Here is a 23,886-nt window from a genome sequence, read left to right as displayed (position 1 = left end):
AAGAGCCACTGTATAAGAGAAAAGATAATATAATCCAAGAGACCCAGGTTCTAAGTGTTCTTAATATCCTCAGTTCTGTCACTAACTTGCTTGTCACACAGTCTCTCCAGGGCTCAGTTCCTTCATTTGTCAAGTAAGAAGACTAGATTAGGCAGGCCTGTTCAGCAGTAATATTGAAGAATTATTTCCATAACAAAATGCCTTTAAAAGTCCATGTTGGTAGAGTGAATGGACTAAAGAAGAACACCACATATTTCTCCATCACCTAAGAAGCAATTAATCCTCTTCAGTAAAAAAATGACCAGAAGGAACTTCTGACTAATAGTGATATGAAGAGGGTGACAAATTCTCTTTAAAAAATATGTATTAAACTGGACTGAATACAATTATTCAGGAGTACTAGATATTGCCCCAAGGCAAACAGTTGTTCTTTTTTTTTTTTTTTTTTTTTTGAGACAGAGTCTCACTCTGTTGCCCGGGCTAGAGTGCCATGGCGTCAGCCTTGCTCACAGCAACCTCAGACTCCTGGGCTCAAGCGATCCTCCTGCCTCAGCCTCCCAAGTAGCTGGGACTACAGGTATGTGCCACCATGCCCGGCTAATTTTTCTATATATATTTTTAGCTGTCCGTATAATTTCTTTCTATTTTTAGTAGAGACGGGGTCTCGCTCTTGCTCAGGCTGGTCTCGAACTCCTGAGCTCAAACAATCCGCCCGCCTCAGCCTCCCAGAGGGCTAGGATTACAGGCGTGAGCCACCGCGCCCGGCCTAGTTGTTCTTTAAAAAAACAAAAACTGGCAAGAGTCCATGGCCTTCCTACCTGGGACTGCTCCAACCCCCACACCACTACCACCAATCAATGGGGGAGAACTGCCAATCAGCAGCATGGGCTACCAGCAAGAACTAGCAGATTTGCCACTTGCTGCTAAAAGATAGGGACTCAATTTGGAACTGGAGGTTGTAGCCAGAAGGGAGAGAGAGCACAACAAAAATCCACGGTTTGCAGTTAAAAGTGGGAAAATCAAAAAGGAATGAATGAGGAAAACCTACAGCTTTCCTAGCCTGAGGTTGTAGGTCCAGTTAGCAGAATGGCAAGAAATTTACCAGGGAGATCCTGTAAGTAAGGGCTCAGATAAACTCTCACACATCCATGACTGACTGGGAAACTACATACACACTAAGGAGGAAGAAATATGGGGGACTGGGCAGGAAGTAAGTCCACTGAAAAGCAAAAGCCAAGGAGACTTGAGAACTGGTGGTAACCCTGAATGCACTTTCAAATTCCACACAGAGATCACTGAAGTCTTACAAACTTAAGGTGTCTAAGTATAACCAGTGTGCAAATAATTTTCTGACTACTAAGCTACACAGATACAGGAAACCAGACTAAAAAATAAAATTAAAAAAACAAAAAACTCAGCAGAGACAGCAGTGGTCAACTTTATTTATAGACAACATGATCTTGTATTTAGAAAATCGTAAGTCTCCATAAAAAGAATTACTAGAACTATTAGGTCAATTTTAGCAAGGCTGTAAGATATAAAATCAATATGAAAAAAAAAGTATATTCCCAAACACTATCAATAAACAATCTGAAAATAAAGAAAATCCATTAACAATAGTATCAAAAAGAATGAAATACCTAGGAATAAATTTAACAAAAGTAGAAACTCTATACCCTGAAATTACAAAACATTGTTTTGAGAAAAAGTAAGACCCAAATAAATGGACAGATACAATACATTCATGGATTGGCAGATTCAATATTATTAAGATGGCAATTCTCCCCCAAACGAGCTACAGACTCAATCCATATCAAAATTCCAGCAGGGTTTTTTCAGAAATTGAAAAAGCTGATCCTAAAATATACAAGAAAATACAAAGGACCCTGAATAGACAAAACAACTTTGAAAAAGAAAATCAAACTTAAAGGACTTACACTACTGGATTTCAAAACTTACCATAAAAGACTACAATAATCAAGACAGTTTGGATTTAAGGAAAGACATGAAGACAAATGAAATAGAATAAAAAGCCCAGAAATAAACTCAAAGATTTAGGGTCAACTGATTTTCAACAAAGGAACCATAGTAATCCAATATCCTTCAGTGATGGAATAACCAGTATCCTTTACCTCACACCATTCACAAAAGTTAAGTCAAAATGTACTATTGTGACTTTGGGTTAGGCAAAGATCTTAGATACGAATCAATTGCATGTTCCATAAAAGAAAAAATGAATAAATTGGATTCATAAAAATTAAATACTTTAAAAGAAATCATTAAGAAAATAAAAAAGCCACGGACTAGAATAAAGTATTTGCAAATTGTATCTTATATCACTGATGACAGACTTGTATCCAGAATATATAAAAACCTCTTAAAACCCAATAATATTACAAACTCAGTAAAAATATGCAAAATATTTGAACAGACATTTCAAAGAAGATACAAATGACAAATTAGCACATGAAAAATGGCCAACATCATTAGTCATTAGGAAAATCTGAATTAAAACCACAACAAAATACTATTATATACCCACTAGAATAGCTAAACTTTTTAAAAAACCAACCTGACAATACCATGTCTTAGCAAGGATGTGGAGAAACTATAACCCCTCTACACTGGTAATAGAGATAGGAAATGTATGGCCCATTTGGAAAAAAGTTTGCCAGTTTCTTATAAACACTCACTCACCACACAACATAGCAACCCCAGTATCAGCTATCTACCCAAGAGAAAGGAAAACATGTCCACACAACAACTTGTACTCAAATGGCCATAGCAGCATTATCAAAAAACCAGAAACAAACCTGATGTACATCGAATGATGAATGAATAAACAAAATGTGGTATGTCCATAAAACAGAATACTATTCACCAATAAAAAGTAGTGAACTACCAATGCATTCAACACAGATGAACCTCAAAAATATGCTGAGTAAACAAAGCAAAACATAAAAGACTACATATTGTATAATTCCTTTTATATAAAATTTCCAGAAAAGGCAAAAGTATAGTTGGAAAGCAGACCAGTGGCTACTGCTTTGGAGGGGAAGGAATGGGGACTGTGTGCAGTCACAAGGGAACTTTCAGGGTGACAATATTCAGAGTGCCCGCTTTTGTTAGATTAGTTAATTTAGGACTTTGTACATTTTCATTTATTATGAGTCTACAATCCTTGAAGGCAACACCTGGCCTTAACACTTTAGTACTTTTCCATGGACTACCTGAAGCCCACTTCTGGGCCTCACACCAACTTTTAGGATGTCCTCATAAATTACTCTCTGGTTAAGGCCTCACAGAGTCCAGGAAACAGGCAACATCCCAGTAATCTATGATCATCGAGCCCCTACAATGGTCTGCTACTCATTGAGCCTGAATATATAGGCAATGACAGAGTAGAGAATACAAGAGAGGGTAAGAAGTGAGTGGTCAATGGAAGTATGGAGAGAGCAAGACCAAGAAGACAGAGAGGGACTGTGCTCTGTGATGGACATGTATCAAAGTAGAAGAAACAAAGTATGAAGAGTTAAGTATTATAAATAATAGACAGAAATATAATAGTACACAGAAAATGCATGATTAATAATTAAGGTAAATGGACACTCTTATGTGAATGAATAAAAAATTTTGGGCTGGCCACGGTGGCTCATGCCTGTAATCCTAGCACTCTGGGAGGCCAAGGCGGGTGGATCGCTCAAGGTCAGGAGTTTGAGACCAGCCTGAGCGAGAGCGAGACCCCGTCTCTACTAAAAATAGAGGAAATTATCTGGCCAACTAAAAATATATAGAGAAAAAAATTAGCTGGGCATGGTGGCGCATGCCTGTAGTCCCAGCTACTCCGGAGGCTGAGGCAGTAGGATCACTTAAGCCCAGGAGTTTGAGGTTGCTGTGAGCTAGGCTGACACCATGGCACTCACTCTAGCCCGGGCAACAGAGCAAGACTCTGTCTCAAAAAAAAAAAAAAAAAAAAATTTATTCATTTAAATATCTGAAACTGTACGGGTACAGAAGCTATTAATCAGCATGAATTTGTTAGACAGATTGTCTTTCTTCAAAAGGATCAAAGATAATGCTAGTAAGCAGAAGTACCATGAAGTTAAGGCAAAAAGTTCCTAAAGGAGCTCTAGACAGAATAAGCAAACCAAAAGCTTTGATAAACAGCTGAAGAAAAAAATAAAATGTTATTTTTTGTATAGGATGACAAATATGGTGGCATATTTGGTATAGCATAATAGAAAGAACACTAAAAAAGGAGTCATGGATAGTAAGATTATATTCTTGGGAGCACCCCATAAAAAGCTGTTAAATTCAAACTTGAAAGTTCAAACTACAAAAAGAGGGGAGAGGAAGAGGAAGGCTGACAAGCAGAAGCCCTAGTTTCAAGAATATTCCTCAATGCAAAAAAAAAAAAAAAATCCTCAAAAGTCCTCTCCTAAAGACTTCATGCATATGAGTTGTTCATTATCTCAAAACCGTTTTTACATGTAGGTCTTTAAATTTCAGAAACATAACAGGTAGAACAAAAAAAAATCAGGCTTTATAGTGTGAAAGGAATGTAAATATTTTCTTTCATACTGTATCCTAAAAACATATATATAAAAAATATATATGACTTACTAAGTAAACTGTCTAACACAGCTACATCCAAATCTGTGTGTCTCTTTTGCTGCTGGGCTACTAACTGGCAAAAGTCCTGAGCAGCTCTCACAATATCTGCTTTTCCATCTTCTGGGGACAGCACCTTGACTGCTGAATGGCAATTTAAAGCTGGAGGAAAAAACAAACAAGGTATTTTTTAAAACACTCTCTTTCAGATATATTTAAAAATCAGTTTTAATAAATATTAAGCTCAGACCAAAATAACAGTACAATTCTTACAGCAAACAAGAATCAGTTAAGCCCTTCAATTTCAATATCAAAACAGACTTAGCTATTCTTCTCTGAAAGGATCCATGCACCCTAAGTCACATTTATATACTGACTTCTTCTCAAAGTGCTCAGAATGACGTTGGATTTTGACTAAATCTTCTAAAAAATAGGAATTTTAACTATAGGCTAGTTAATTTTCACACATCAAAAATTCTATCTATAATTATGGTACAGTTGGCAGTAACACAGGATAAAAGAAAAAAATAAAGATTGTAGAAAAACTGTGTTACAATGAAATATGTATTGTCTACAGCACACACATTATCAAATTCTGAATCTATGGGAGCTATTTTACAACTTATTGGATTCGACGATACGAAAAATTCTTATCTATAAACATACAAATTCTTTCTTGTCCTGTAGAGGTTCAATTATCTTCCCTCTCATTCCATAGAAAAACCAATTTTGTCTCTATTTTCATATTCATTTCAACATTCATGGTCTATAAATGCATCCATTCTTTGGATTCTCAGTGGAACCAGTTATAAAATCTGCCCAGTTAAATAAAATCTTTAACACGTGTTCACTTTTTAATATCAGTATAACAGTCATTATTTTATCTTTTTCTGAAAATTACCTTTTAACAAGATGAAGAGGGAAGGGTCTAAATCTGATGATTAAAATGTTCACAGTAAAGACAAACAGATTGATAATAAAGATTAACAGAGCAAAGTGAAATAAATAAATGAGTAACAAAAATAGCCCTGAAACACAAAATATACATCTTCATAAGTTACATATTCAATTTTACACTCATGCTTACCTTGATCATCTTTGTCATTACTATTTGAAAACTCTGGTGAGTATTTCGAACAATCTAGGCCCAGAAGTTCCTGCTGTTGTTTTAAAATTTCATCCATTAATCTGGAATTATTTCTTTTGAAAATACCTTAAAAAGAAAAAAATAAAACAACAAATCATGATTAGGTAAATTTCTCCTCTTCAATGATTAACGGATGCTTGTTGTGAAAACAATACTGGATCCAGAACTAAAAAACATTCCAAATAAAGCGGTAATGACTAATCCTAACCAGGAATTTAAAAGGAAAACATGACAACAAAACTTTATTAATACAAGAGTCTGGCTTCAAGCTAAAGAGGACAGGAGCAAATACTTAGTGGCAATATGAATGTTAAAGAAATTTGACTTTGCAAAGAGTTTTAAGAGATAACTTACTTGAAACTTTTATTTACAGATTAAGAAATTGAGACCCAATGTCTTTAAGGGACCTTTCCAAGAATTTATAAATTGCAGCACTGGTCTTTTTTCTTTTTCTAATTTTTTTTTTATTTTGGCATATCACGGGGGTACAAATGTTTAGGTTACATATATTGCCTTTGCCCCACCCAAGTCAGAGCTTCAAGCATGTTCACCCCCCTGACAATGCACATTGTACCCATTAGTTGTGAATATATCTGTCCCCTCCCTCCCCCGTCCCTGACATCCGATGAATGTTACTACTATATGTGCACTTAAGTGGTCAGTTAAGTCAGTTAATACCAATTTGATGGTGAGTACATATGGTGCTTATTTTTCTATTCTTGTGATACTTCACTTAGTGGAATGGGCTCCAGCTCTATCCAGGATAATACTGCAGCAGTGGTCTTGAGACCACAGATTTACTATGTGCATTAAACTACTGCCTCAATTTGATTATTTTTTTAATCTCAAGAGGAACTAATATGAATTACATAAAAAGTAGAGGACAAAAGTAACAAAATCAAAATTTAGTAAATTCAAACAAAGCAGAGAAATAAACTATATAAAACACTATATAAAACAGTATTTGACACTCTCCCACTATACAGAGAAAAGTTTAACACTTTCCCACCATGTTATTGAGAAAGATAAAGGAACTACATGACACACATTTAATATAAAACTAATATACAGCTCTAACTAAAAAAAAAAAAGGCAACAAGTTTTTGAGTATTTTAAAGAGGCAGCTTTCTAGTGGCCATCGCTTTTTTGATCTTTATCAAGCGTTCCTACTCTGTACTCAGGCCTGACTTTAAAGCAGTTCAAAGATTAACTGGTAGAGAGAACACAGTAAAAAAAAAAAAAAACAACTTAAAAATAGAAATAACAATAATTATATAATAAAAGTATAGCACAGAATCTGCTGATATATAATGTATACAAATGCCAAGCTGGTAGTATATATGTAACAGCATTTATAAAAGCAGTCTCCTTTGGTGGGGGAAGGCTTGTAAAATAATCAAGACTTGAGTTGAGCTAACTCATAAAGTTAAAAAGAAGAAAACAGAGAGGACATTACGTTGGGAAAATGCTTAAGAAAAAGTATGAGTTTAGAATGTTCAAAGACAGGTATAAATGCTGCTGATACAAAGATCTGAGAAGAGGGGCGAGGGAATAGTCCTAATTTTTCTTTCATCTGGCCTACCAAAATGGATAACCAACAATTTCTGAGCAAGATGGAAATGTATGTTTTTCAGCAGAATTAACCTGGCAACAGCATAGAAAAGGCCAGGCAGCAGGCTACTACAGTAGTCTATACATAATCTGTTGAGGAAATGGAAAAGAAGGATTTACCACAAAGGAAGAACTGAGAGAATATGGTACATAACTGACTTACAGGTGAGTGTAGAAAATTCCCTGGCTTTTGTCCTAGGCAGCAAAAAATGGTAACGTTTTTTAAAAGTGAGGAAATTCTACAAAAAGAATAGGTTTGAAGGAAAAGATAAGTTCAGTTTTAGACAGCTGATGAGAGAATATTAAGGTGGGAGTTACTACAAAAGTGATTAATGTTGCGCTACAGAAATGTTGTTCTATAGAAACATACAAGATTTCAAGAGTTTTGTGGGGCTTTGCCCTGAAGGAATATGTGAACATGTTAGTTCATATATCAAAAGCTGCCTTGCCTCAGGAGGGCATCTCACCAATCAGTAGCAGCTTTCCATGGCGACGCTGTGTCCCAGACCTGTCTCAGACCTGTGGGCTTGCACCTGATGCTTCAGAAGCTCGGTATGGGGCCCCAGGATGAGAACTGATCAAACAGTGCCCTCGCCACAGACACCAGCAGCTAAAAACAATTAGCCTAAGGGACAGTTTTTGCTTCACTCCTCACTACCTGTCTCAATCAACAAAAAACTAGATGAAGAAATATAGAGCCACTATATTTCTGTTTAACCTTTCTGCTAAGTGATAATTTTATCTTAGAACTTAAAAGTTTGTCTTAGAAAGATTTTGTAACCATTTGCTCACATAGATAGAGTTACTTAAGGGATCTCTAGAAGCTTTTTGAGAGACTTTTAACCTAAAATGAACTACCTGTTATTATGTAAATCTGTTACCCCTGGCAACCAATCACTGTACCAATAAATACTGATGCGGGACTTCACTCGTGGCCTCAAAGCTCACAGGAATGCTGGAGGTCCCCTGGCTCCCCATCTTAATAAAACTGTACTTTTGTCTCTGTGTATTCTTTTATTTCTATATTCTCTATTTTCTAATACTTCCTTATCCCTTACAACGACCCCTGCCAAAGGGACCTAAATTTTTGCTAGGAGTGTAGTTAACTCCCCACAGTTAAGAGACATGAGACAGAAGGATGTTCAAAGAGGTTATATAAGCACCATGTGGGTAGGGATCTTATTTGTTTTGATTGTCAGGGCCTAGCACAGTGCCTGGCATAAGCAAACACTCAACAAATAAATGTCTGCTGAAAAGACAAAAACTCACAGACTGAGACGCAGATATACATTTGGGAGTCATCTTCCTTAAGGTGAGAAAGCTGTATATACAAGAAGTGATAAATAAGATTTCAAAGGTAAATGGGTGTATGTGGAGAAAAGTACAGGGCTAAGATATGACTCCTTATGAATGCCCACAATTATTATGAAAGCTAATAATCATAAGACTCTTAAGTTTGGAAATATAAAAGGGAAAATTTTGAAACATCCATATCCAGAGCAAGATTAAACAAACAATGTATTACTGAAAACTCACAAAATTTTAAAGGAAGGTGGTTAATATCAGGAGCTATCTGAATGGCAATCTTTAAAATAATAATATTAATACTTATACAATAATACAGATGTGCAGGATATAATCATTATCTTCAAATCAATCACAAAATTCACATGTACAATACAAAAAGCATATACTACAAAACAGCATATAAATATATGATACAGGTGTACAAATGTTACAAGACTTCCAATTATCCATGCAGGTATAGAATACACAAGTTAGACCACACTTTAGTCTATACTGTAGGTATAAGTTATGGAAATAATTTGAATTTTGAAAATTTCTTAATTTAAAAACAATGCAAAATCTCCCCAACATTCCAGCCAAAACATGAGTTTATTAAAAACAAAATGGTAAATGAATCTTTTTCCCACATAAACTAAGATTTATTCATTTTAACAGTAACTCAACACTAGGAACTCTTGCTTTGTCTACTCACATCATATCAATCCCCTTCTTTGATATTCTTTTTAAAAATCTACACTGTAGTTCTCACTAATTTGCTCATCTTTACCTTAGGCTCCAGATTACAGTGGGAAATCTTTTCAGGAACTCTTACTCTCTTCAAAGCAATCAATGACATTCTTAATTACCAAAATGGTCACTACCTCCTCTAAAGCTTTAGTCTTCCCTTTTCAACTTCTCTGGAGCATTACCATTAACGACCACCCTGTTTTCTTCTCAAAATTCTATCCTCATTCCAGCTTGTCTGAATGTCCTCTCCTGGTTCAACTCTCAATGTGTTCCTTGAATGGCCCCTTCTCACTTTTCACTGAATACTTTTCCTCTTTCCACCCCTAAATGGAGATTATTCCTCAGGGTTCCTATCTCAGCCCTTTCTTTCTATCCATGTGCTCTTCCTTCTCTGATTCTAGTCATTCACAAGACTTTAAAACACTAAGGGCCAGAACAAGGATGAGTGAGGCAAAATTTTGGGTGCAAAATTTAAGGGGGTGCCAAAAAATTCAGCAATTAAGATAAATAACTTAATGCAATATCTTTAAAAATTAAAATTAATGCAAAAGCATCCATAATGAGCAATACATTAAAATTTTAAGTAGAAACAGGATCATCAATTGGTTCTTAACATTTCCAGTTCATTCAAACATCTCATTCTACCTCAAAGTTCAGTATCTGAGAATGAACAAAGCAAAACCTTGGTGGCTTACCTTATAAAGCTAGCTCTCAAAACATTTATATTACATCAAGTTTTTGGTTTGTTTTTTTTTTAAGGAGCAGGACTATAAGCATAAAACTTATATGCACTGAAGGATAAAGCCTGGAAGAGAATAGGCAAAATAAGAACAGTAAATGTGTAAGGGTGGTGGGATAACAGGTGATTTAAAATCCTAACTGCTGTAAAGCTGGTAATATAAATTTTGCAAAGAAAACAAAACAACACAACCCTTCTTTTTGATGTTCTATATCTAATAAAGACATTACTATCTGCCCAGGCATCTTCTCTACTCTCTAGCATTATCACTCCCCATATGCCTTATTAATATGCTAAGCCCAGATGCTCCTCTACAGCAATATCTCCTGTATCCATATTCCTTTTGTCCGCTGCCTTTACTGCTCCAAGCTCCACTGCCTTCTTCTTTATAATATTACAATCACTTTCTTTGTGTCTTCCTGCCCCTTCCAGCAAGTATCACTAGCTTGACTACCAGATTCATCTTCTTTAGTTGCAGCTTCAATTCTGGTACATTCTAACTTCAGTGTCTTCGATGGCTCCTAAAGTGCCTAGTATTTTAAGAACAAACTGCTCAGCTCGACATAAACATTCCAGCCTATGCCTCCATGCTTGGTTGATGGAAATAATTTGTTTATGAACTAAATGAATCTTTGTATTTCTCTAATACTCTATCTCCAGCAAATGAGAATTGCCCACGTTCCTCAAAAACACATGGAGTGATTCCAACCTTCATCCTTTATGTTACCTTCCCGAGACCATACCTATAAAATTCTCCTAATTCTTCACAGGTCAGCTGAAATGTCACCTACCTTCAGGAGGCCTTTCCCAATTCCCCAGACTGATGTACCCCATTCTTCCTCTGACTCACCCTCTCCACATACACATATTTTGTTCAAACTTCTTAATAAACTAATATTATACTTTTTATTATAGTAATAGTTTAATCCACCCCTACCCCCTAAATTGTAGTCTTACTTATGAACTTGCATCTTATCCATCTCTTTTACCCTAAGCCACTTTCCACACAGCAGGAATTCAATGTTTATTTAACAAACAGAATTACCAGTGCACAAAGTGCCACCTAACAACAACAAAAAAAAACATAAAGGAACATGTCGCTGAATGGAATTTTTTAAAAAGTTTCCAGGAACCTCTCGTAATGAAAGCAGATAACTTCCTTATTGCACACATATAGGCAGAAATTCAGTTCAAAAGGAAGAATATTATAGGAAGACACAATTACAAAGGTATCTTTTATAAAGACTTTCATAAAGTTATTTTAAACAGAACCTTTGTCTTGGTTGATTTGGATAAAGAAATGAAATTAAAAAGTATAGTTTCTAGAAGTTCTAAGTACATAGATAAGACAAATTATGAACAAAATGATCCCTAATAATTTATAGCTTGACATCCATCCAGAAATCTGATTACACTCTATGCTACTTATCTTACTTACCCATAGGCAATATTATCAGCTTACAATTTCTTCAGGATTCAAAGTCTACAAACACACTTCATGTGATACACAAGAAATGCAACAACATACGGGTGGCTTTGACTGAGATAGTCAATTCCTCTAGTAGTAACGTATGTAGATATTCTTTTTCTGGTAATTCATCCTGTTTCCCTTCTAGAATGTAAACTTAAAGCCAAAATGATGAAATAAAGGAAACTACCACAAAAATCATTTATAAACTATTGCAAAAGTCATTTTACTTCAAAAGAAACTGAGGCCACATTCATTCAGAAATAACTGATTTAAGGGGAGAACACTTGAAAATACTCAAATTTTTAAGAAAACTGCATTTTAAAAAATTATATAGCATTGAGCTTCAAGAATTATTTTATCTCATCCTTTTACAGATGAGGAAATAGACCTAGAAAGTGCAAGCAATTCTTTGGCCAAGCGTCTAAGAATATGACCTGAAATCCAGGTCTCCTTTCTAATTATTCAGTTCAATAACTATTTCTAACTCTGATAAATGAACAATGCTAAACCTACTTTACTATTAAATTTTGGATGTCCCTCCAAAAAAGTGGAACTCTATTAAATAAATAAAACTTATCTCTTAACAATATGAGTAGTATCTTTTGGAAAAAATAAGACTACAGCTCTTTTTTAAAAGTTTTTAAGGAGGTTTCGAAGGAGAAACATTTGAATCCTTTAAGTATGACTTAGGAATCTAAAATAAGTTTTTGCAGTAATGATTTAAAGAATTTTATGTTTTGTTGTTCTACAACCATATCTCACGTACTCTCAATTTCCCAACTATAAACTATATGAAATATATATATATATATAAAATAAATGAAAGGGCCATATTTGGAAAAACATACACAGAAGAAAATCTTCAATTTCCATGATGAATAAAATTTTATTCTAGCAAAGCTATACGTCAGAAAGACTACAATATTTTTGGTATTTCTTGATAAATACTAGCTATGCACTTTGAGCTAAATGTAGGCTTCTTTTCATATTCTAAAAAACATTTGTTTTAAATTCTAGTATTAAAAACTATTTAAGATGTTCAAAGTTTAGACAATAAGGTAATGTTCCCTAACTTTTGATGATAGCAAACTATTGGAATCTCCCTAACCTTACCATCATTACACAGGTATTTCCACTTATTGATATTCCTTAGTCTTTGTCTATCTGCATATGTAATCCTGGTGTATATACCTATGCAATATTGTATACTGCTTTTTTCATTTGTATAACATGTATCCTTCCTCGGTACTAGTCTCATGATTATTTTAACAATCGCATCATTTTTTTCGAAAGTTCTTTGCTGATTTTGGTCAGTTCTTAAAAGTATAAAAATCAATATTTTTCCAGCTAGATTACTATTATAGGGATGACTCTATTGCATACCTTGCAGCATTCAGGTTTCTCATCATATTCAAAGAAAAGCAAAATGCCCCTATGATCATAAAAAAACAAGTGGATTGCTTGAGGCCAAGAGTTCGAGACCATCCTGAACAAGAGCGAGACTCCATCTCTACAAAAAAATAGAAATATTAGCTGGGTGTAGTGGTGCACTCCTGTACTCCCAGCTACTTGGGAGGCTGAGGCAGGAATCACTTGAGCCCAGGAGTTAGAGGTTGCAGTGAGCTATGATGATGCATGCCATTGCACTCTAGTCCAGGCCACAGAGCAAGACTCTGCCTCAAAAGTAAAAAACACTCCAAAACAAACTAACAACAACAAAAAAAAATAATAAGTAGAAAGAGCAGTATTGGCAGTGGCAATAACATGAAGGGGCCTCTGGGCCTTGGTAATGAACTTAGAAAACATTCCCAGAACAATGGAAAGCTGCTGGAGGGTTTTATTCAGCGTCTGAATGATGTTATCAAAAAAGAACACTTTGCTGGTAGGTGAAGAATGGATTATACTGGGGCCAGAATAGAAATGAAGACCCATCAGGTGGCTACAACAGTAATCAAGGAGAAAGCTGATGGTAACTCAAACTTGGATGGCTACAATGGAGACCAACACAGGTGGCAGATGTGGGATATATTCTAGAAGACCCAGGAGGCCTACTGATTACAGTTGGAACAATATATAAGGAAAGACTCACATATATCTCAGTTTTTAGCTTGAGCAAGTGGATAGAAGGTAGTAGATTTTTCTGAGATGGGGAAAAACTGTGAGGAGGCGAGTTTGGGAAAAAATGCAAAAGTACTATTTTAGACGTGTTAGGCACTTGATTTGCCTAATAAAATAAAAGTAGAGATATTAGGAAAGCTGGATACAGAAGTCTGGAATTATGGGAGAGGTCAAGGCTGGAGATACAAATCTGCGTGTAAGCACTCACCATATTTAAAGCCATCGGATCGGAGAGATCATCTGCGATAGGGATCAGCAAACTACTGCAATGAGAACACAGCCACACCCATTCATTTACGGCTGCTTTTTTCCTACAGTCACAGAGTTGAGGAGTTGTAATAGAGTGAACAACAGAAAGACAAGGGCATATATACTGCTTGAAACTCTAGGACAGTACAACATTTGGAAGTGGAACAGAGAAGCCAGACATAAGGATCAGAAGGAACAGGCAGTGAGAGGAAGAAATTCAAGCACATTTGATGTCATGGAAGCCAGGAGCAGAAACTATTTCAGAGAGAGTAGAATTAAGTATTCCTAATCTACCTATTAGATTATACACTGTATTCAGATACCTTACTGGAGTTTTTTAAAATCTCAACAAGTTACAATGACATTTTGGAACTACTTATAGGTTTCAATATTTAGTTTACCCTTGCACCGAAGCATGTACTAGCTAATAAAGCCATGACATACACTTTTTTCAAATTAAGGGAACCAAGTAACAAGGAGTTTAATTGGATGAGTATTCCATCAGCAAATCTCACCTGTATGCCTTAAATACTGATTCTTTTAAAACTTATGTGAAATGTATAATCAAGCCTATAAAATGAGATTTTAAAAATACACATTTAATATCTCTTCTTTTAAATCTGAAATTAGAATTTTTACTATGGGTATCCATGCCTTTCTATAGAAACATATTTTTTTAGAGAAATACAGTATTTATAAGAACAAAAGAAGGGAGAAAATGATATAAACACTGAAACAATCTCTCATTAAAAAGAACCTCACCAGCTGTGGAATTAAAGTAATATTTATAAATAAATGCCAGTTCTTCAAATTGGCCTACGTTTTTTCTTTATAAACTAGACACTTAAGTAAGTTACCTCTAACAACCAACCCTATTATAAAACTATTAGAAAGCAATCTTCAGAGAAGAAAACATATACTTACGGAGCAATTATTTAAAATGAAAAAAAAAACTACCATTAAAATTTTACACGACTGAAGCAGTCATAACAAGATAAATCTAACAAAATAAATAAGCCATTAAACTATTTTATTTCAAGAGCCAGGCCCAGGATACCTCACAAAACAATTATACTGGAATTAGCATCTGTAGTAGAGGAACAGGTACTGTGTTACGGTGGCAAAGTGTAATGGAATGAGTGCTGGGTTTTCAGTCCCAGCTCTTCAGCTCAAGAGATGTGTGAAATGAACAAGCCATGTGGGCTTTTTAGCCTCCGGTTGCACATTTTAAAAATGAGAGTATCTTCACAGACTCTGCTCACCTGACAAAGTAATAGCTCAACACAAAGCAGGAGCTCCAGAAAATTAAATTTAGTTGATTAAAAAAGTGTGTCCTAGGAAGCAAGGATGAACATTTATACTGGTGGGATGAAGAAAATTCTATCTGCCTTTAATTATCTTTTACAAATAAATTTCTATCACGTATAGAAAAGTATCACTTTATCAAGGCTTTAAGATGACCCAGTATAATCAAGAATAGTGCTAAAAGTGACTGTTGTGGTCATACTCTCTTACCAGTGGAAATCAATATAACATAATGATTAAGTACAAAAGCTCTGGAATAAAATCTGGTTCAAATTCTAGATCTTCTCCTTACTAGATATGGGTCTTGGCTTTTTAATTCTGTTTCTTGATGTGTAAAACTGCTAAAGATTTAATGCACTTTTGTATAGTATCCCGTACAGAGTGAGAGCTCAACAAAGGATAATTATTACTATTAAGATCAGGGTTTACTTTAATACAAAGACCCAGTACTAAATTAAAGGGTATGCAGAGAATGAAGTCATTTCTAAAGTTGACAAAAGCAAGACAGAGTTTTTTAAAGACAGAGCAAGACTGGGGATGGAATAGTCGAGAGAGGCTACTGAGGAGGTGATAGAATGGACTTACAAGAATCAGTGATAGCCTTTTCACAGGTAACTGGCCCTTTGCTACAAAACCAAGAGGACATTCCAGGATGCTAAGATGGATGTGAAATTCTGTGCCTTTATAGGTGAAGATTAGGAATAGAATGTTTCCTTACATGAGTTTCCACATGAAAGAAGACAAGCACTCTAGGCTGCACTGTTCAGTATAACAAACGTAATCACCTTTATATCTGGACTTTCAACACCTCTGGTACCTAATTCAACATAAGAAGAACAATACTTAATAAAGTCATATTTCCCAATAGCACCTGTGTCAGTGTGCAAAATAAGTAAGCTGAGGCAAACTATGTTCATTTTCCTCCATTACTTTAAGAAGTCTGGTATTAGTGTTGGGAAACAAATTGCAGCTCAGTTCATTATTCTTATCTACTAGAAATGCAGCCCTCTTTGAATTCAAAGAATACATATTAACTACTCATGACATGCTATACTCTGTAAGAGAAGCAAAAATGAGAATGGATAGCATCTGTGGACCTTATAATCTAGTATGAAAATTCATGTACATATACATATGAACATTACTATACAAAAGAGACAGAAGTACCTTTAGAGATGTACAACATTCTAAGGAGATTCAGGGACAGAGCGAGACGGGGAATGGAATGAACACTTGAGAGATGCTACACAGGTGGTGACAGTTAGAATGTACTTGGAAGGATCAACTATAGCCTTTTGGCAGGTATGTAGCTATTTGCCGGAGAAAGGAGAAGAGGACATTTCAGGAGGAGGAAACATTAAGCAACCTAAATATGGATGAAGCAGAATATTTTTAATATACAGAATATTGAAAATTAGGTTGAAAAGACTGGGATCATACTAGGCAGACTTTTTAAATGATAGTGTGAGAAACCTGTACCCAAAAACCACTTCAAAAGACACCTAGTACATATTTAAACTAAGGAAATAACACTAAAAGAGCAACACAAAAGATTTTTGTTGTCTTATTGCTGAATTCTCATACAGAAGACAATGCCTTATTCTGGATCATTTCAATTTACAGTAAATAATACTAAGCCCCTTCCTACCCCCACCCCCAAATTATCCTCACTTATGAAAAGGAACATGTAGGATGAATAATCTGACCTAAGGCAAGCAGCAGAGTATCCTTTAATCTGTGTTAGGATCAAACCTCAATGTGCAGAAGTAATCATATAAGTACCTTGATAAAAATGGAGATGCCTAGGTCTCACTCACCTCATCCAGTCTGATCACTAAGTATGTTGAATCTGTATTTTTTATAAGCATCCCCAACGAATCATTCACAGATAGTCTACAGACCAGGTTTTGAAAAATACTGACATAGAGCAAGGTTCCCAGCATGGCACAATATAGCCATGCAATAAAAACAGGCTCCATCACTGAACATAGCAATGTATATCCAGATAACTGGAGGTAGGTATACTTCCAAGTGAGACACAGGCAAACTTAACACCCCTAAGGCTGCAACACTAAAGCCACTTAAGTCAGAGTCACGCCCCAAACCCTGGTTTTTGTACCATTTCAGTTATGGTCATTTCTTAAATTATAATCATGTAGACAAAATAACCAAATTTCCTTACTAGAATTCTAAGCTCAAAAAATTCCTGATTACTCTCCCGAGAAAACAACTCTAATTTCTGATAGATGAAAGAACTGGCAGAAAGTATTATAATCAAGAAATGAAAAATAAAATGCTCAGTTAGTTGACAGCGTCAAATCAAGGTAAATATCAATGGATTTTTTCAGTCTGAGGGTTAAATATAATCTAGATCCAAGCATAATTAGATTTGTGAAGGGGGCGAAGGGGGTGAAGGGATGGGGGGCAGGGAAAAATGTAAGGTGGTAAGCTTGTCTCCAAAATGGCTACATCAATCCACTCCAAACTACCCCTCTCCCCATGTTTGGGCACAAGCCATTTTCTCATGAGGAGGTGAAGTCTATTTCCCCATTTTCAGGGCAGACATGTCACTTCTCTGACCAAGAGAATACGGCAAAAGTAACACTGCATCATTTTCTAAGCTAGGTCATAAGACAATCTTGCAGCTTGGGCCTTTCGCTAAGTCTCTGGGAATATTCGCTCTGGAGGAAGTCAGCCGCCTAGTAAGAAGTCTGATTATCCTGAAGCCACTATTAAATGAGGAAGCCCAAGCTAGCCATGCCCTTCAGATCATGTGAAGACAGATGATCAACCTGCCCTCATCTATTCTAGCCACCACAAACCAGGCATCGGACATTATGACGAGAAATCTTTATGTCTCAGACACTATTTAACTGCTACCTTATGAGTCAAAACTGCCACTGAATTGAGTCAACATGTAAACTGCTGTTTTAAAACATTATGCTTTGGGGTAGATTTCTACAAAGTAACAGATAACCAGAACAGCTGTCCAAGCCTTCATATGACCACATTTCCCAACTTTTTCACTACATAAATTTAACCTATTGTAGTCACTGTTCCCAACACTTTACTCAATGCTATTGTTCAAGCTAGTGTAATGCAATGCTGCCATTGCACTACACCACAGCAGTTACTAAATAAATTTGGCATTTATGAGTATGTCAACAGGAATTTTTTATAAGTTTAATATCTATACAGAAATAGGCTTAATTAGAAGTTTATTTGGAAAAACTGAATAAAGTACTTCTACATCTCCTGAAATGGCCAATTTTTCTCACATATCCACATGGCTTGTTCCCTCACCCCTTTTCAGGTCTATATTCAAGTCACTGAGGCTTTCGCAACCACCCTATTTAAAACTGCACCACTAACTTTGAACACTATCCCCACTTGCCTGTTTTGTTTTTTTTTTCTTCATTGCACTTAAAATACCACATATTTTTCCCATTTAAATTATTTGTCAGACTCCACTAAAATCTAAATCCCAGGAGCACAGGGATTTTTGTCTGTTTTGTACGCTTCTACATTCCCATGCTTGGAAGAGTACCCGGAACTTAATAGACACCCAACTATCACCTGTAAAATGAATCAATAAATCAAAAATAAAAATGGGGAAACTGAAGGTCTCTTACTTCAGAATGAAATTATCCCTATCCCTTTAAAAAAAAAAAAAAACTGCTTTTACAGTTAGACACAAAATCCTGTAAGTCCATTCACTAAAAATGCTCTTTAAACTGCCTTTTAGTTCTCTCTCAAAACTTGGTTTAGCCTGACTTTGACTTCTTCTTTGTGATTACCAATCATTTTTCTTTTAGCAAATATGACACAGGATACTTCTGAATCACATCAGCAATTCAATAACAGGAATTGCCGGAACAAGGAAGTATGGCAACATTATAGTCTGTGCTAGTAGGCACAGTCACCAAGACAAATAATTTTCCTTCCCTACTGGAAGATAAAAAATACTTGCTTTAAAAGAATAACCTGGATTTTTTGCACCCTTCCTTCTGCTCTCCCTTTGCTGCAACAATGGGTCTGGTCATCATCTGTGGCGTATATACCATGTTCTGTAAACCTATATCTTGCTCTTGCCCTATAATCCTATCTTTCTTTCCTCAATAAACCTCATTTTCGTGCTTGCCTAAAAAAAAAATAAAATAACAACCTGGATATAAGTCTATCTACCACATTCCTTAATATCTTTAACTAATTTCCATTTCTGCTTCACTTATTTTTCCCCCAGACTACTGGTTGTATTGGTTTAGGCACCGATTGTGTTCCCTCTAACAGTCTCATGATTCCTACTGGTCTGCAGAGTTCTTTAGCAAGTTCCATAACGTCTGTCCCTCTAGTTTCTGACTTGCTGTAAAAAAAAAACAAACAAAAAAAACCAAATAAACAAAAAATGTCTGTCCCTGAATATATCAAAATGTACAAGGCAAATCATCATTTGATGATGACAGGCTACTGAGTCACCATATTCCCTGCTGGCTGCAAGGAAGATGATAGGGAGAGCAACGATTACTCTTACCCAGTAAGTTACTGTCTGACCTACACTTACCCTCTCTGACAAAACCCTACACTTAAGTCTACCTATCTGACAAAGATTTAAAGGTAAAAATCAAGTTGTGGCTTCTCTAGAGCATACTGGTAATTTAAGTTATTGAAATAAAAATAAAACTTTCTTTTCCCTTTCTTCAAGCCAATACTCCTAAATCATTCTTACTACATACAACTTTATCTTTAAAGAAATTCCGAAGCTTTCAAAATTTGATTGAAACCAAGATTAGAGCCTTCCTCAACTTTATCCCTTACCTATTCCTCAAAGTCCTCTTAAATTCCATCTCCTCTGCATGAACTTCTCAAGTTTCCCATTCAGAATTTCTCTCCTCCTTTCTCACGGTAGTTACTTTAGTCCCACCACTTCTTGTTATTAACCACATCACCTATGTGAGTATGTACCTAGCTCCCACAAGCCTGAATGTCCATGGAATTACATGCAAGATTCCAAGGAATATGCCTAGCACCATGCTTTAGGTTTGCAGCCATCCAGTAAGTGTTGAATTTTTGTACTCCCTATGGTGAAATTCATTCCCTCAATAAAAACTTACGGGAGGACAATTCTATCAAGCATTGTGTTGGCCACTGATGATCAGGATCATGTGCCATCATCCCAGGCTTCCAAAGACAGAAGGAGACCAGTTTCCTTTCTGCCTATCCAATCTCTCACATACTTTTCATAAACCCAGTTCAAATACCACCTGGCTCCAACCACTATCATTTGCAGTACCAAGCACACAGCTGATACATAAATCCTCCACAGCCTGACTACTACTTAAGAATAAGACCTCGAAACTCTTCAAAGAAACACGGTAGTGTAACCAAAGGGCAAAGACTGTGCAAAAGCACAGACTAGCTAAAATTCCAATTTCCCCATTACTACCTTTGTGACCTTGGACAAATCAGCTAATGTTTTTGAACTTCGGCTCCCTTTTTTGTGAAACCAAAGTATACAAACACCATCTACCTCACTGGGTTATTACAACGAACAAGAAATATTTTTTAAATGTTGAAAAGCGACTGAATCAAATCCAAAGACTTAGTAGGCGTTCAATAAAGTTAATCTCCCTTCCTTGAAAGCGCCAGCACTATGATTTGCACATAGCGGCCGCGGGCTACTCCGAGCCGCCGGGAGAGCGGCAGTGCACAGCGCACGCGTCCCAGGCACACCTGCCAGATGTGCGGTCCTCGCGGTCGGAGACGCCTCGGCCATCCCCCACCCCTGCACCGGGCCTCACCTTGATGGTCGTAGACGCTAATGTAGGAGATGCCCACGGCCATACACCACACCACTAGGCTCGCGATGTCCGAGAAGCTGGGCTCCTGCTCCTCCTCGGTGATCACCAGGCCCATATGCACAGGCAGCTTTTCCAGGGAACTGCCGTCCGCGCGCCAGCGGAGCCGGCGGTGGGCGGCGGCCGGGCCCGGCCCCCCGTGAGGGTGCCGGTGGTGACGGCGGTTCCTGCCGACAGCCGGGGGCTTGCGGAGCGTGAAGCCGAGTGGCGCTAGGACCGCGGCAGAGGCGGCGCGGCAGCAGCGCCGCCAGATCCAGTTCCAGGTGCCGAACCGAACGCGGAGCCAGGAGGTGAGCGTGCGGTGCAGGCAGAGCAGCGCGTGCAGCACCCGCCACACAAGCTCGTACAGCCCCGTCATACTCTTGTGGCGCTCGGGCGCCTTCACCTCCCTCCCGCCCACACCCGCGGCGCGACGGCTTTTTATCCGCCCCAGCGGCCGGCGCGGGCCATAGCTCCGCGTCCCCCCGCCCCCCGCGCCCGAGCCCCTTTCCACTGCCAACACCTCACCTCGCCCCCGCCGCCATCTTCCTCCTCCCTTGGCAGCCCCGCCCCCGATAGTACATGGATAGTTCTGATTGGCCGGCGTGAAACTCTGACGAGGCTTCTGGGTCCGAGGATGTGGTCTAGCCGGGCACGGCGAGGGAGGGAGTGCGCCTGCGAACCAGGAGGGCCCGATACCGAGCGCGCCCCCTGGCTGTGTGGAGGGCGAGAAGCTGATGCCAGAAAGGTACACTTGGTCCTGGGTGGAATGCGCGGTTCCAGTGACCTGGCGTCCCTGGGGTCTTGGGCGTCTTATACTGTCTCCTCTCATGGCTCCAACAGAAACGGTTTCCAAGAAGTAAAAGTGGAATAAGTGGATTAGAAATTACAAATGCCAGAAGGAATCGGGGGTGGAAAGTAGCCTTCAGCAAGTGTTGGTGCTGAGGATCAACCAGGGTCCCCAAAAGGAAAGTGTCTGCAAAGGCTGGAGTGGTCCTGCCACTGTTCTTTGTTCAGCTTCCCAGCTGAGGCTACTTCTTCCCGGAGTGGGGATGAGGCTCCTCAGTAATGTTCCTGCTTCACACCTCTACCCAGGTCATTCCCTTCTAAACAGTATCCTTACTGGATGTCCATTGCTTAGTATAACATAGAAGAGAGGCTCCACCGCCTGGTAGTTCAGTCACTTCATTCTTTTATTCATTCATTTGGCAAGTGATTATTGACCACCAGGATTACAGTGGGGAGGAAACTAGACATTGCGCCTGACCTGAGTCACCACCACCGTTTGATGCAAACTGCCCATCCAGCCTTATCATCTCCTTAACACATCCTAATGATCTGGCCCATGTGGACTTCAAAGTGGTCCTCTAAGCCAGTTCTGTACTTCCCTGTAGCAGTTCTGTACTGTTTTTGCCCCTTTTGCTCAAGCTCTTCCCTTCTCCTGAATTCCTATTTCTCAACTAGATATTGCCCAAATTCCAAACCATTTCTCAAGGCTAATCCTACATGCCATATCCTCGATCATCATCTATATGTGTGTGCAGTAATAATGATATTTATAGGCCGGGCGCGGTGGCTCACGCCTGTAATCCTAGCACTCTGGGAGGCCGAGGTGGGTGGATCCTTTGAACTCAGGAGTTCGAGACCAGCCTCAGCAAGAGCGAGACCCCATCTCTACTAAAAATAGAAAGAAATTATCTGGCCAGCTAAAATTTATATATAGAAAAAATTAGCCGGGCATGGTGGCTCATGCCTGTAGTCCCAGCTACTCAGGAGGCTGAGGCAGTAGGATCGCTTAAGCCCAGGAGTTTGAGGTTGCTGTGAGCTAGGCTGACGCCACGGCACTCACTCTAGCCCGGGCAACAAAGCGAGACTCTGTCTCAAAAAAAATAATAATAATAATAATGATATTTATTTTACTTATATAAATTTTACATATTTATATATGTATAAATAGCTGCATTTTTGTAATACCTACCTAATCTTTGTTCTCTAAAGCCCCATTTCCCTGATGGGAAAGATCTGTTAACATCTTGGCTATGTGCCTTTTTTTTTTAACCACTGTCCCTTTTTCAGCTAGTCTCATTTCAATTTCTAACCATCATTTCACCTTTTTTTTTTTTTTTTTTGGTGAGACAGAGTGTTTCTGTATCACCAGGGTGGTCTTAAACTCCTGGGCTCAAGCTGTCCTCCGGCCTCAGCCTCCCAAGTAGCTTGGGACTATAGGAACGTACCACCACGCCCTCACTTCGCCATATTTTAAAACTTGAATCTCATGTCCATCTTAAAATTGTCCTACCTTTGGCAGCTCAGCCTGAGGAAGTGAAGGCTGGGCACCAGGCACACCCTTCACACACTTCTCTCTCTCCTGGTCTCCTTTTCACCAGCTCCTATGAATATGGACAAAGAAGAGGAAGAGGGAAAAGCCATGATCAGGAAAGCCTACAGTCTTCTTCCTCACTGGCCATTACTGCTGTTTGTGCAGCTCCAGGATACTCTGGTAAGGAAGCTCCTAGGCACCAGCATACCTTTGAGATTTGGCCATGTATTTTGCACACCCTGCTCCTCCCCAGCACTGACACCCTGCCACATTTCGCTGATGTACTCACTTCTTTGCTGCAATGTTTGCCACTTCTGACAAGATTAGCATCATCAATCTCATGTCTCCATGGCCAGCTCTCAGGTCTGCAGGCACAGGCAGGCTATATCTTTTGTACTTCTTTGAATTGCAAGCTTAAGCAAAAGGTTCTGGCCACGTCTCCATCTG

The 23,886-nt window shown here is 38.0% G+C and overlaps 1 protein-coding gene across 1 annotated transcript in view; it reads right to left on the bottom strand.

Annotated features, from left to right (window-relative positions):
* The window catches only part of NUS1 (NUS1 dehydrodolichyl diphosphate synthase subunit), a 31,234-nt gene extending 9,529 nt beyond the window's left edge, over window positions 1–21,705 (bottom strand). The window contains exons 1-3 of the mRNA XM_045544252.1: window positions 21,084–21,705; window positions 5,699–5,824; window positions 4,624–4,773 (exon numbers count right to left, since the gene is read on the bottom strand). Of these exons, the coding sequence (XP_045400208.1) occupies window positions 4,624–4,773; window positions 5,699–5,824; window positions 21,084–21,498 (691 nt within the window). The 5' untranslated portion in view covers window positions 21,499–21,705. The remainder of the gene's footprint in view (window positions 1–4,623; window positions 4,774–5,698; window positions 5,825–21,083) is intronic.
* Window positions 21,706–23,886: the final 2,181 nt, after the last annotated feature.

This window comes from Lemur catta, chromosome 2 (genome assembly GCF_020740605.2).
Source record: "Lemur catta isolate mLemCat1 chromosome 2, mLemCat1.pri, whole genome shotgun sequence".
Taxonomy (NCBI): domain Eukaryota; kingdom Metazoa; phylum Chordata; class Mammalia; order Primates; family Lemuridae; genus Lemur; species Lemur catta.
The sequence above is the reverse complement of the archived record's forward strand: the minus strand, read 5'-3'. Positions and strand labels throughout refer to the sequence as shown.